The sequence below is a fragment of the Megalobrama amblycephala genome, linkage group LG16, assembly GCF_018812025.1.
Source record: "Megalobrama amblycephala isolate DHTTF-2021 linkage group LG16, ASM1881202v1, whole genome shotgun sequence".
Lineage (NCBI taxonomy): Eukaryota > Metazoa > Chordata > Actinopteri > Cypriniformes > Xenocyprididae > Megalobrama > Megalobrama amblycephala.
Genome location: NC_063059.1, coordinates 38354230 through 38368206, shown reverse-complemented (window position 1 = coordinate 38368206; position 13977 = coordinate 38354230). Strand labels below are relative to the sequence as shown.

Here is a 13977-nt window from a genome sequence, read left to right as displayed (position 1 = left end):
GACAGTCTGAAGCGTGTTATGTCGTTCATTACCGGTAGAGGGCAGACAGTGTGGCCCTTCTGTGAGTGGCGTGGGGCTCTACGTGCACTCATGTGACCCCGGTGCCGGTTAAAAGCACCGGCGAGCCTCCACGAGCACGGCGGGCGACCTGAGCGACTACGCGGGTGTGAGAATGTCTCTGTACCGGAACTCAGCATGGTTCCTCAAAGGACTCACCGAATTCACCAAGTAAGAGCTGCACTGCTTCAAAAATACTTCATAACAACATTAACAAACTTAATTACACATAGGCCTAATGCTTCATGAATGCACATGTAAATTATAATATAATATAATATAATATAATATAATATAATATGCATTTTTGAATGAAGGTTTATAAAAAATGTACTCTAATATTTGAAATCCATAATTAAAGTATAAATATTGCATAGGTCAGATTTCAGTCATTATACAGCTGTTTATCTCCTTATCATGGCATAGCAAGTTTAATGCAATTTTTGTTATGAATTCTGTATTTATACATTTGTCCTCATTAGGAGGAGTTTGATTAAAGATTATATGTAGGCTAATGGGGTCTGAAAAATAAATAATGAGAAAAAATTCTAAATGTTTTGATGAATTTAAAACCTTACATTTTAATTTAAATTAATTAAAATATTTGGACATTCAAGATTAAAACATCCAGAATTTGTCTGCAGGCCTACTTGGACTTCTACTCCCTTGTATAATTATGTAAATGTTTTAATTAAAACATCAACTTTCATAAATCTAGAAAACTCTGTTTTTTAGACAGTGTAATATGGTGATATAATATACAACAAATACAGTCAAACAAAAAATTATTGAGACACTAGATATACATTTTGATATATTTTTACTAGTGGGTGCAGGACACTATTGTTCATTTATGTAAGTGAGGATAGCAAAATAAAGTAAACTGTGACATATTATACCCAAAAATTATTCATATAGTGGACTACCAGTAAAATTGATAAAAATTTGGGACCAAAAATTATTCAGACACTTTGACCTGACCATGTTTTGCTTAAGATTATTTTTTTCTGACAGTTTAACTCTGAGATCTTGTTATATTTTAGTACCATTTTTTAGTGAATAAACTGTAATAATGAATGAAATGTTCAAGGTGTCTGAATACATTTTGGTTTGACTGTATGTTCAAAACAACACAAAACATGTTATTTTTAACACATTCTGCGAGTAAACACACTAACACACATTGCTTTTCGTTTTCCATGAAATCCAATTTCACAAATGATTAGAAATAGTTTATCTTTTAGTGGCCTCTGCATCTCTGTTTTGTCCTCCTAATAAATTGTTACCCGGGTCGACCTCTCACGTCCCATAATGGGACACACATCACCCTTAACAGTGCACGCATTTACCGAGAAAAGCTTGTTTGCCCCCGGCACCTCCTCGCTCCTCTTCATCCCTCCGCCTGGCCTGGCACGCGTGGACAAAGCCAGTCTTTGACATGGGCTCAAGGGCACAAGCGCTGCTGATACCAGGAGCGGTGCTATCAGAGGATGCACTGATAGTTCGCTCTCATTAGCTAAGCGATGACGCAAGGCCACACATTAGGACAGTGCTTCTCAACTGGTTTTGCTTCAGGACATTAAGTGGCAAACAAATACAGAACCAAAATTTTGTATCAGTTGAGAAGAACATTCTTCCATTGCCATGTGCTTTATCTTAAAGAGGACCTATTATGCTTTACATGTTCATCTTTCTTTAGTGTGTAGTGTTGCTGTTTGAGCATGAAAAAGTTCCTCCGGCGGGAGTTATTCTCTATATCAGTGTCACTGTTTCTGAACTCCCTGAAATGCCCTGATTGTAGTCTTCTTCTGGGAACGAACATGTCAAAATATTCTTGATTTAAATAATTCACACCCAAGGCATATGCAAAATAAAGGGATCAGGCCTGGTTGAGTTAGTTAGTAGTGTATTAAAACCAAGGCTGCATCCGAAAACTTATCAGGCAGTGACTTTGCAGGCATCGTTTGCGCATGAAGGCACCTCATGAAGTTGATTTTGGACAGATTTCTGAGGCAGAGTAACAGTTCAATGATCTACAGCAAAATAGTGCAAGCTTTGGTGATATTTAAGTGAATATTTAAGTACTACAATAGTAATTTCTCGCTAGAAATGATATCAAAAGTGGAAAACGTTGGTCAAAAACGTACATGTACACACAAACTGACCACCAACTGCAACTTTCAGATGCCATCTTTATTTTTTTAGCTCAACGGTCAGAATGGAAGCACAGGATTTTAGGATATCAAAGGCAGCGAAGTATGCATCTATGCTGGCTTCATAAATTGATCAGATGAAGGTATCTCAGGAGACAGGAAGTGAAGGTAACTTTGGATTCGGATGTGTCTTGATGCCTTAGAATGTGTCCTCCGAAGGCAGCATATATAACAAACCCTTGTTTTTATTACCCTAGAATGAGCCATTTCTATCTACAAACACCCTTACATGTTAAGTCGCCATTTTGCGGCGGCATGTTTCTACGTTTCACGCATGTTTCACATTTGCTTCACATTTGTTTGCACATTTGTTTCACTTTGCTATGCTGTCTCAGATGACGACATATTTGTCCTGTGTTGGCCACCGTAGCTTCACTATATTGCAATTTGCAACCTCACCTCTAGATGGTGCTAAAATTTACAAACTGCACCTCACAAGTGTGCCGCACAAGTCCTAAAAAAAAGTGAAGCCAAAGCGTTTTGATTGCCCCCAGGTGGCTGGATGCAGTATAGGTCATAAACCCCGCCCTCTCCATGTAATCGAATGGGACATTAGACAAACTAAACAATTAAATTACACTTCAAAGATGGATTCTGTCATTTTATGTAGTTTTTATCATGCTGATGTAAGTTCAAGTGTTTGTTTTTAATAAGTTTGCTTTTAGGTAGTGTGATGTCATGATTGACAGCTGAGATTGACAGCTTCTCTGAGCGAACTGACTTTTTACGGGATCTTCAGGAGGAGATTGTACCTATAACTTCACTTTCTACATTTTCCATAACTGTTTATTTTAAACCTATGGGTTGTTCTGCAGTAAACTGTACTAACCGATCTGCTTGCGACTAAATCTGTGGGAGTGTGGGCGGGACCTTGATACCGCAGCTCCGGTTCGCTCACTACTGCGCAGACTCTGGGTCCCAAATCAGCGTAAGGTCCCATATTGGGACACTGGCGGCTTCACTTTTCTACAATGGAAGAGAGTGAAGGTGCGTCGTCCATCTTTTTTTACCGTCTATGGTTACGTGATCCCATTCGATTACATGGAGAGGGAAGCGTTTATGATCAGCCAGCAAGCCTTCGAAATGCTTTGGCTTCACTTTTCAGGAATTGTGCGTCTCACTTGGTTGAAACTCACGGTTATGGTAATGGGCATGGCTTTTCACAAGTGTTTGACCAATCACAACACACTGGTCAAGCTGACCAATCAGAGCACATTTCGCTTTTTGAAAGGAGGGGCTTCTTAGAGACAGGAACTAAACAGAGCGTTACTGACAGACTGGGAAGAGAGGAGATGCAACAATGGAGAATATGGGAAAAATAATGATTTTTTGAACATTCAAGCAAGACAACCTGTTCTAGTAGAGCCCAAAAACAAAACCAAGACTTTGTAAAAAGGCATAATAGGCTCCGTTTGAAAAAGTGTGATGTCAAATAGTTCAAAGCATGCAAAAAGTGAACTAATTAGTTAACTGAACTAATCTAGCAGTGTTTTTAAAGGGTGCACAGCTAACCCCGTCACATTTTAAGACTAATTAAATGTGTGTCTCAGGGGGGCATTTCTGTCTGCGTCTAAAAACTTTGTTGAGAAAGACCTGGAGGTGTCGATGGCAGGCCGATCCTTCATGATCACTGGAGCGAACAGCGGGATTGGGAAAGCAACCGCCATGGCCATCGCCAAGAAAGGTGCGTGTTGGAGAAAAACAGCAGTAGTTGGTAGCTAAAATGTGATTATCCTCTGATGTCTGAATTAGTATAAGATATAAACTAACCTAGTGGTTCATGGTGTACGTATGTTCTTCAGATTGCTTTCCATATGGTTATGAAAATACAGTGTTGCTAGAAAGTATTGAACATTTTGGTCACGCAAAACATACAGTATGTACAAATGCCATTGCATTAGACAATAAAACCTGGAATATTGGGTTTGCTTTTCTCTAAATACATGCGTTTTATCTATCTGCATTTATGCATTTATCTAAAGCAGTGGCATTCAGATATTTTAAAGTGTTATTTTTAGTGTCCAAGTACTTTTTTGGGGGCCAGAGTGTAACCTGTTGACCCCTCCTTTTCTTTAAGGTGGTACGGTCCACATGGTCTGCAGGAACAAGGACAAGGCGGAAGAAGCCAGAGCGGAGATCGTCAAAGACTCTGGAAACAAAGTATGAGTATATTTGAACAATTGGGATATTGGGGTTGTGGTTTAGTAGTTAAAGGTGCTGATGGTAACAGAGAAGGCTGTAGAAAAGCTTCCATCAACGTGCCTTTTAAGAATAATGTAATAGCGTGTAAATAATTTACCATGAATCATTAAAATGACCCACTTATTTATTTAAACTCTGTCTGGAAACAGATGTACATCTCTATATCTGTTTATAATGCAGGATGTTTTTAGAAAATGCATGACTTTTGGTCTGGTTGCAGGAAATCTATGTGCATATTTTGGATCTGTCTGAGACCAAAAAAGTGTGGGAGTTTGCGGAGTCTTTTAAGAAAAAGTACAAAACTCTCAACGTCCTGGTGAGGCGATCTCACATCTCTCTGCTTTAAAATACATACACACTACAGGGTCAAAAGTTTGGGGTCAGTACGATCTTTATTCAGCAAGGATGCATTAAATTGATCAAAAGTGACAGTAAAGGCATTTATTGTGTTACAAAAGGTTTCTATTTCAAATAAACGCATTTCTGCTGTGACAGATCAATAACGCCGGCTGTATGATGACTAAGAGGGAGGTGAATGGTGAGGGTCTGGAGAAAAGCTTTGCCAGCAACTCTCTGGGTAAGTGAGCAAACAAACACGAACAAAACCAGACCTTTCCTACTAACTTTATAATATCTTTAAGAGCATACCAGACTGTTTTGATCTGATCTCTGTGTTGTGTTGTTCAGCCGTGTACATCCTCATCAAGAGCCTCATTCCTCTGCTGGAGAAGAGCCCTGACCCCAGAGTGGTGAGTAAACCAGAGACTGAGAGCGGGAGACAGATGTCAGACGGGTCACCGTCTCTATCCTCTCTTTCAGATAACAGTATCATCCGGTGGGATGCTGGTGCAGAAACTGCGAACAGGAAACCTGCAGTCTCAGAGGGGCAGATACGATGGCACTATGGTGTACGCACAGAACAAGGTACATACATAGTCAAAAGTAAAGCTTGTGTCCACATACTGATTTGTTATGATGCCATTTGCTAGTTTACTCATTGATGTTATAGAGCTGATTGTTTGATTACTTACTTAAAGGGTTATTTCACCCAAAAATGAAAATTATCCCATGATTTACTCACCCTCAAGCCATCCTAGGTGTATATGACTATCTTCTTTCAGACGAACACAATCAGAGTTATATTAAAAAATATCCTAGCTCTTTCAAGCTTTATAATGGGAGTGTATAGGGCTCACATATTTGAAGCCCAAAACATTTTTCTAAGAAAAGTATCTATATTTAAATCTTTAAATAACTAAAATAACTAGCTTCCAGCAGAAGTCCTACGCAAGTCGACTTACGACAAAAGAGTAACTTCTGACGCAATGTATGAAGTAGGATGTAGGATTAGCGTAAGCTTAGATACCTCTTGTGGTTCTTATATAGAAATCCTCTCATTTCTATTTTAAAATTCTCATTTTAGACCGGTGTTTTGTTTTGCTCTATCCTCTGCGCTTCCGCGTTCGTCAATACATCATGCGTCAGGTCAGAAGTTACTTTTTTGCCGCAAGTCGATGTGCGTAGGCCGTCTGCCGAAAGCTAGTTATTTTATTCTATAAAGATGTAAATATGGATATTTATGGATAAATATGGATAAAACCCATTTCTTTGCTTCAGAAGGCCTTTATTAACTCCCTGGAGTCGTATAGATTACATTTATGATGCATCAATGCACTTTTTTGGACTTCAAAAATCTTGATTTATGTAAAAACTGTAATATTGTGAAATATTACAATGTAAAAGAACAGTTTACTATGTGAATATATGTTAAAATGTAATTTATTTCTGTGATCAAAGCTGAATTTTCAGCATCATTACTCCAGTTTTCAGTGTCACATGATCCTTCAGAAATCACTCTAATATGATTTGATGCTCAAGAAACATCTATGATTATCATCAATGTTGAAATGTTTTTATAGCTTGAACAGAAAGTTCAAAAGAACAGCATTTATTTGAAATAGATATATTTTGTAACATTATAAATGTCTTTATCTTTACTTTGATTAGTTTAATGCATCCTGTTCAAATCTTTAAAAAAAAAGGGTGCATAACCATGTAAAATCACTGTAAAAATGATTCATGCCTTTTCTGTTTCACTGGTTTAGTAGTTGTAGTGACTCTGTCAGAAGTGACTTCAGTATGTACTTGATTCTCTGTGTTTCAGAGGCAGCAGGTGGTGATGACGGAGCAGTTTGCTAAAGCTCATCCCAACATCCACTTCTCTGTGATGCACCCCGGATGGGTCGACACGCCAAGTAATTGCAAATGCGCAATCATCATAAATTTTAATGAAGGAAATGTGCATGAATGATAATAGACACACTTTCAAGAGACTACATGGAATATTTTTACATTTAAAGTCGGCATGAAATGGAAGTTGCAAGTCTTTTTCAATAGTCAGTAGTCTTCCCTAGTGTGACATTTATCAGAGTGAAATGGCTTCGCGAACAAGAACAAATGTGGGGCAGGGCTTGATTTTGTCCATGGGGAACTGATTGGATGGTTGTGGTTTGGTATTGGTGGATCTCATGTGATTGACAGGTTGTCCCGCTCTCACACCAGTAAACACGTTATCAGAGAAGAGATGTTGCTGCAAGAGGGAGAAGTTATTCTGATTAAAAGATATGAGGCACATGATTTTAGGAAGGAAAAAAGAATGGTCAATTTTGATGTCATGGTGACTTTAAACGAATTAAACTGCAAAAATGTGATTACATTTGGTCAAACCTTTAAAATATGCATGCAGTTTCCATCATACATATACATTTTAACCTAAACGTTTGATGTTGAACAAAAAAATGTTATTTACAATGCTCGAATGCATTGTAAGTCGCTTTGGATAAAATTTTCTGCTAAATGCAAAAATGTAAATGTTTATTTATTCAGACTGATTTGAAGATGTCTAATGGATTCATTCTCACCTTTCGTTCTTTAGCCATTGCGAACGCGATGCCTGATTTCCACAGCTCTATGAAGGAGCGTTTGCGGACACCGGAGCAAGGGGCCGATACGGTCGTGTGGCTCGCTGTGTCCGAGGCGGCTGTCAAGAATCCCAGCGGTCATTTTTTTCAGGGTGAGCAAACACACACCCACACAAGCACACACACTGGCTGTCTTTCAAAACGTTGTGACTGTGAGCCACCTTGCGGCCTACATGCTACTAACTGCAAATTAAATCTCATAAGTGACAGAAATCAATTATGTGCCACACAAACAGCACTACTAACGTGAAACACATGGGAGACTCGACTGATTGCAGTAGTTTGGCATTAACAGTTGCTAAATTAAACAATTCATACTCTAAGCATAAAATTACATTTTAATTTGCATTTTAAATTTGATTAATCACCTTTTGAATAGATATTTTTTGGCAGCATTGCAACTCAATCAATTGTGAGTTTATTCCTCCATGCTATTTGTGTGGTGCACAAAATTGTAGAGTGTTCTAAATCACTCGCTTAGATCCCTACGTAGGCAGTGGGCAATGAGGCAGCGCACTAGGCTTTGAAACCGAGCTGCTGTCTTATTCTCCATCTCCTCCAATAAGGCATCCATCTGTTTCAATATAAAACAAGTGAGTCTTTCAGGAGACAAAGAATGGATGAAAGACGTTGATGAAAGCAAGAAAAGCAGAGAGAAGACGAAGAGAATACAAAGAGTGTACAAAGAAAGACCGGACAATGACAGTGAAAGAGAGAATGAGGATGAAAGGAGAAGGAAAGAGCGAGAGAGATCAAGAAAGGGAAAAGCGAGTTGGCGGAGCTCCAGTGCAGCTGTAGTGGGCGGAGCTTCTGTACCAGACACGGCCGGAGTGAACTCAAGGCGACCTTATGACCTTTTGGAACTGGGAAACTGAACAGCGGGCGCTCACATCTTCAGAGTTACTCAAGTACTAGTCTTTTAAAGCAAGACACTACAGGTGAAAGAACTAAAGAGGCCATATTATGCCCTTTTACAAGTCTTGGTTTTGTTTTTGGGCTCTATTAGAATAGGTTTCTATGCTTGAATGTCACATTTTTCCCATATTCTCCATTGTTGCAGCTCCTCTCTTCCCAGTCTGTCAGTAACACTCTGTTTAGTTCCTGTCTCTATGAAGCCCCTCCTTCTGAAAAGCACAATGTGCTCTGATTGGTTGGCTGGAGCAGTGTGTTGTGATTGCGCATGTTTGGGAAATGTCCCGCCCCTTACCATAACCGCGAGTTTCAACACACTACTAACTAACTCAACCAGGCTCCGCCCCTTTATTTTGCATATGACTTGGGCAGGAATTATTTAAATGAGGAATAATGTGACATGTTTGTTCCCGGAAGAAAACTCAAGACTACAATGAAGGCGTTTCAGGGAGTTCAGAAACAGTGACACTGATATAAAGAACATACTACTAATTTAAGAATTAAACCCGATTGGTGCATCATTATTGTTTTGAATTCATGTATATGTTATTTATTTATGATACATGGCCATATAAAGTAACCTAGCAACTGTAGCTTCAGCAAATACTCACTGCTGTGGCATTTCCATGGTAATGACAACTTCTCCAGTTGGTGCATTTTGCTTCAGGATGATGGGTAGTTCTTCAACGGGAAGTTGCTTGAGATCAGACATATGGCCTGAGGCATATACAACCTCACAATCATTCTGAAATCCTACAGTTGCTCTCTCTATATATGTATACACTGCCAAAAAAATTGCTGTTTGGATTTAAATTGGCAAATACAGGATTTTCCTCCATATAGTGGACTTCACTGGGGTTCAACGGTTTGAAGGTCCAAATGTCAGTTTTAGTGCAGCTTCAAAGAGCACTACATGATCCGAGACGAGGAATAAAGGTCTTATCTAGGGAAATGATCATTCATTTTTCATAAAGAATAAAATTTATATACTTTTTAAACCACAAATGCTCATCTTGCACTGCTCTGTGATGCGTCACGCATGACGTAATCATGTTGGAAAGTTCACGCATGATGTAGGCGAAAATCTCATTTTCTCCTCCAACTTCAAAATCGTCCGACATTGTTGTTTTACCTTTTTCGTAAAGGGCGTTTGAATTAGTCTTTGCATAATTGCTTTGTAAACTCTTGTTCGGTACTTCCACCTACATCACGTGACCTTTCCAACAGGATTACGTAATGCGTGGCGCATCACAGAGCAGTGCAAGATGAGCATTTGAGGTTAAAAAGTATATAATTTTTTATTTTTTTTTTTAGAAAATGACGATCGTTTCGCTAGATAAGACTCTTATTCCTCGTCTGGGATCATGTAGAGCTCTTTGAATCTGCACTGAAACTGTAATTTGGACCTTCAACCCGTTGAACCCCAGTGAAGTCCACTATATGGAGAAAAATCCTGGAATGTTATCCTCAAAAACCTTCAATTCTTTTCAACTGAAGAAAGAAAGACATCTTGGATGACCAGGGCATGAATAAATGAAATTTTAATTCTGAAGTGAACCAATCCTTTAAGTATTTGGCTATTTAAATCCAAACGGCGACTTTTTTTTTTTTTTGGTCGGGCAGTGTATATTGATTCTTAAGCCAATAGGAATCTTTTCTCCAGATCAGTTTGGACGGATGGCCTGTTTTAAACATCCCTATGTCTTTGTGTGTTTTTTACGTGCATTAGATCGGCAGATGGTGTCAGCTCATCTTCCCTTGGCCTGGACGCACAGTTCACAGCTGGAAGATCAGAAATTCATGAGCGTCATGGAGGATCTGGCCAAGGGCTTCCAGCCTCACTAAATACACTCGCATGACCAATTGCAACACAAATAAATGTAGAACACTAACACACAACACATTTTAACAGTTTAGACACATTATTCTCACCTGTAAAAGCAGTGTGAATGTACTTACAATACCAATACAACAACTTTTAGCTGTAGATTAAATGTCCTCCTGAACTCTGAAAGTGTGAAGGTGTGAAAGACTGTTATGCTCAATAAATGCTTAAATACGTTTAAGTCTTTTACCACAATGACTACTTCCTGTTTATTCCTGTTTATTCCTGTTCTGCTTCCTGTTCTGCTTCCTTGTACATTTCAATTCTCTCCTATCATTGGTCACAGAAGATGCAGGAATCCTTCTTTTCCGACAGCTTGTTCTGACACCACGTGATCAATCTCAGCCAATCGCAGTGCGTTCTCACTGTGTCGGTGACTCCAACGAATCAGGTCAATCAGGTGGGAACCCGTTCTGACCGGAGTCACCCCAGCTGTCAATCACTCACTCACGGCCAATCACCTGGTGAAGCACAGGAAACTGACTGGAAAGAACATTTCCTGCTTTTGGGGGCCTGTGATTGGATGTTTCTTTGGTTTGAGAGTGTCACCTGATGTTCCAGAGAATGAGGAAGTGATGTGTAGAGTTTTTTTTTTTTTTTTAATTGTTATTTGTTCTGACAATAATGTATGATTACATTATTACATATATAGACTGTGTTATTAATCATTTAATTATGACTGTATTTTCACAAGTTTTCGTCAAACATTAATAAATATCTTTGAATGTGTGTTGGTGTGTTGGAATGTGGGATAGTGAATCAAAAAGCATTGTTTTATATTTTTTCCTTCTATCTCATATCTTTTCCATCACCATGTCCCTTTAGGTGTTCTGTAGGATTCACCCCGAAACTATTAAAAATAAATAAATAAAGGAAAAATAAGGCAAAAAAACTCTGCAGAGTGCATTCAAATCGATTAATGCACAGCTAGCCGTGGATTATCCCGCTTATACCATGGTCATTTGCCAGCATTCACAACTTAAATCTGTTATTGATGTTTGCAGCACAATATTTGACCGAAAGGGTAAAAATGACGGTTGCTGGATGTAAGAGTGAACATAAGACTCTTCATTTTCTCCCAACATCTGAGCCACTGAGGACGCAGTGGATTTGATTTATTTTTGAAGGTAATGCACCCCAAAATATACTTAAATTCGTTTATATCTGTGCAAATCATTTCACTCCAGACTGCTTTGTGAACGAGGGCAATACAAGGCAGGCTTTGCTAAAAAGTTGTTACTCAAGGATGGATCTGTACCAAAAGTTCATGATCCAGGCTTCACCTCCAGAAGAATTAAGTGTCACACTGTTTATTTTTTATGATTTTTGAGCCTGTGCCTATTAGCCTGTTCCACAACAAATGCGGCTAAAGTTACTGTTATTTTAGAGACCAGATGTCCGTCGTCTAATTTAAACCTCATTTATATACTGTATAACCACATGTTTGTAAAGAACAGTATAAAAGGTGATCGTCTTGAAAAACTGCACCTTTTCTGTAAAGACAAGACATTAAAACCCTGTTTATTTGCAAAGGCCAGCACATTTATCCACTAACCATTCAGAAACGTCCAGTTTCATTCTAAAAGTTGTAACTTCTTCCTGAGTCTCTCCATCAGTGTCGACTCCGGTTTGAACAATGCAAGGCTGAACACCATTACTGACAATCCTCATTTTGGCTGCGTGAGATTCTCCAGCTTTGTTGTTGTTGAGCAAGTGAAGCACGAGCTACTACGCTGCATTCACATGGGGCGTCGGCGTTAACACTTCTCATTTACTTTGAATGGGTGACATCATGCATTGCCGAACTGAATTGTGGGTTCTGTCGCGCCACTTCACTCGCGTTGCAAGCAGCAGAAGTTGAAGATTTCTCAACTTTAAGCGCCAATGCAGGTGTCAGCCAATCAGATCGCTTTATGCAAACACTCTAGAGCAGTCGCTAGCCAATTGCGTTCATGCAACACCGGAAAGTAATGTGATTGGCTGTTATCACTATAACGGTCACGTCAACACAAGCTTCAGACACGCCCTCCGTCAAGCGTTGACGCCCCATGTGAATGCAGCGTTAATGCTCCGCCCTCTTCTGGAAAGGGGGCTGGGAGCAGCAGCTCATTTGCATTTAAAGGGACACACACAAAAACGGTGTGTTTTTGCTATAATAAATGATCTGTGGGGTATTTAGAGCTGAAATAAGAAAAACTATATACCTTGCATGTGAGATACAGCTTAGAACTTTATTGTAATAATTTGTTCAATCTCTGGGCAGAAACTACCAGTCAGCATTAAGACTTGCGTCAGTTTTCATATTAGCAACAAGAGATTTTCGTATGAAAAATACATATGTTTGAGCTTTCCAGCACAGAAGCTCAACTTTGTATACATAGAGAGAATAATACTTCATTACTGACTGAACTACTGAAGTAAAGCAAGTCTTAGAAAAAAGAACATAGAAAACCAGGTCATTTAGAGTTATTTACAGTTTTAGAGTTTGAGAATTAGAAGCATGGTGAATTTTACAGTGTTTTCAATGTCTGAAGATAAAGAAAACGGTTTTCCAATTTTACTTGAACTGTGATCTCGGCAAAACGGCGTGACTCCCTGAAGTGTAAGTTTCAGTAAAATAGATGTTAAAGGGATAGTTCACCCAAAAATGACAATTCTGTCATAAATTACTCATGCTTAAATTGTTCTTCGGCTGAACACAAAAGAAGTTTTGAAGAATATGGGTAACCAAACAGTTGACGGACCCCACTGAAAAAAAAAAAAAAAAAAAAAAACTATGGAAGTCAATGTTTTGTTACCAACATTCTTCAAAATATGTTCTTTTCTGTTCAGTAGAAGACAGAAATTCATACAGCTAGGTTTGGGACAACTTAAGGTTGCATTTTTTTGGGGTGAACTGTCCCTTTAAGGACACAATAAGAACAATTCTAACCGACAATGAAAGATGAGAAATTACAATCGTCGCCAGTATCTTTCCAATTAAACGACACAAAAAAGATGTCACACAACATACAAGATCTGCTTTCTGTGAAAACAACTCTTACATTCACATCCAGCTTGAATTTTACATGAAGCGAAAATTAGGAAAATCAGTTTATGAATGGACATTATTTACAACGCGCGGAATGAGACGTAGGCCAAATCAAAATGAACGCCGTGAAGCAAGCGCTTTACACAGGCACAAATCAGCCATTTAATGCAAACATTCGCACAAACACCGTTTGTACCCTCAGATCATGAAACACACAGACTGTGCAATTCAGTGCAAGGAACAGAGAACTCATCAAGACAATGAGCGAAAGATAACGGAGGGAAACTCCAGACGTCACAGTCGAGTGAAAAAGAAAAAATAATGAAGATGAAGAGAGAGAAATATCGAAAGTAAGCCAGAAACAGCGCTGGTCAGTTATAATGTTTGTAAACAGGTTACTATCTTCTCAAAGGCCAGTGTTACGTTAGTTATGAGCTGTATGTAAATTTAAAACATCTAGAAGCTGCTTATAGCCGTACAGCGGCATAGCTTGAATCTGAAGCCATGTTGAAAGAAAAATAGGCCCTAATACGTATATTAAAGAAATAGTGCACCAAAAAAAATGACAATTCTGTCATCATTTACTCACGTCGTTCCAAAACCTACTTTAGTGGAACATAAAAAATGTTTACATTCCAAGTAGCTTTGTGTCAGGAACAGACTGAAATGCTAAAAATCCCGCGTCTCTCGAATCTC

At 38.8% G+C, this 13977-nt stretch overlaps 3 protein-coding genes across 3 annotated transcripts in view; 1 reads left to right on the top strand and 2 right to left on the bottom strand.

The window, feature by feature from the left end:
• Positions 1 to 13977, bottom strand: part of LOC125248560 (NACHT, LRR and PYD domains-containing protein 12-like) — a 1264817-nt gene that overhangs the window by 337312 nt on the left and 913528 nt on the right. The gene's annotated exons all lie outside the window — the stretch shown is intronic.
• On the top strand, positions 73 to 10979 carry dhrs12la (dehydrogenase/reductase 12-like a). Its single transcript, XM_048160771.1, has 10 exons — positions 73 to 228; positions 3821 to 3954; positions 4348 to 4430; positions 4693 to 4788; positions 4968 to 5049; positions 5160 to 5221; positions 5292 to 5396; positions 6637 to 6727; positions 7408 to 7545; positions 10095 to 10979. The coding sequence occupies exons 1-10, from the start codon at positions 173 to 175 to the stop codon at positions 10208 to 10210; spliced, it is 963 nt and encodes a 320-aa protein (XP_048016728.1). The 5' UTR covers positions 73 to 172; the 3' UTR covers positions 10211 to 10979.
• wdfy1 (WD repeat and FYVE domain containing 1) overlaps positions 12463 to 13977 on the bottom strand; it is a 17700-nt gene continuing 16185 nt past the window's right edge. The window contains exon 12 of the mRNA XM_048160691.1: positions 12463 to 13977. This exon is cut by the window's right edge and continues 1646 nt beyond it. The gene's annotated coding sequence lies outside the window, so the exon portion shown is untranslated.

Bases quoted from the DNA above. Each gene is read 5' to 3' on its own strand.
- dhrs12la (XM_048160771.1), top strand. From the start codon at position 173: ATGTCTCTGTACCGGAACTCAGCATGGTTCCTCAAAGGACTCACCGAA. The intron at 3,955-4,347 runs GTGCGTGTTGGA...CTTTTCTTTAAG, and splicing joins CATGGCCATCGCCAAGAAAG to GTGGTACGGTCCACATGGTC. The intron at 5,050-5,159 runs GTAAGTGAGCAA...TGTGTTGTTCAG, and splicing joins CTTTGCCAGCAACTCTCTGG to CCGTGTACATCCTCATCAAG.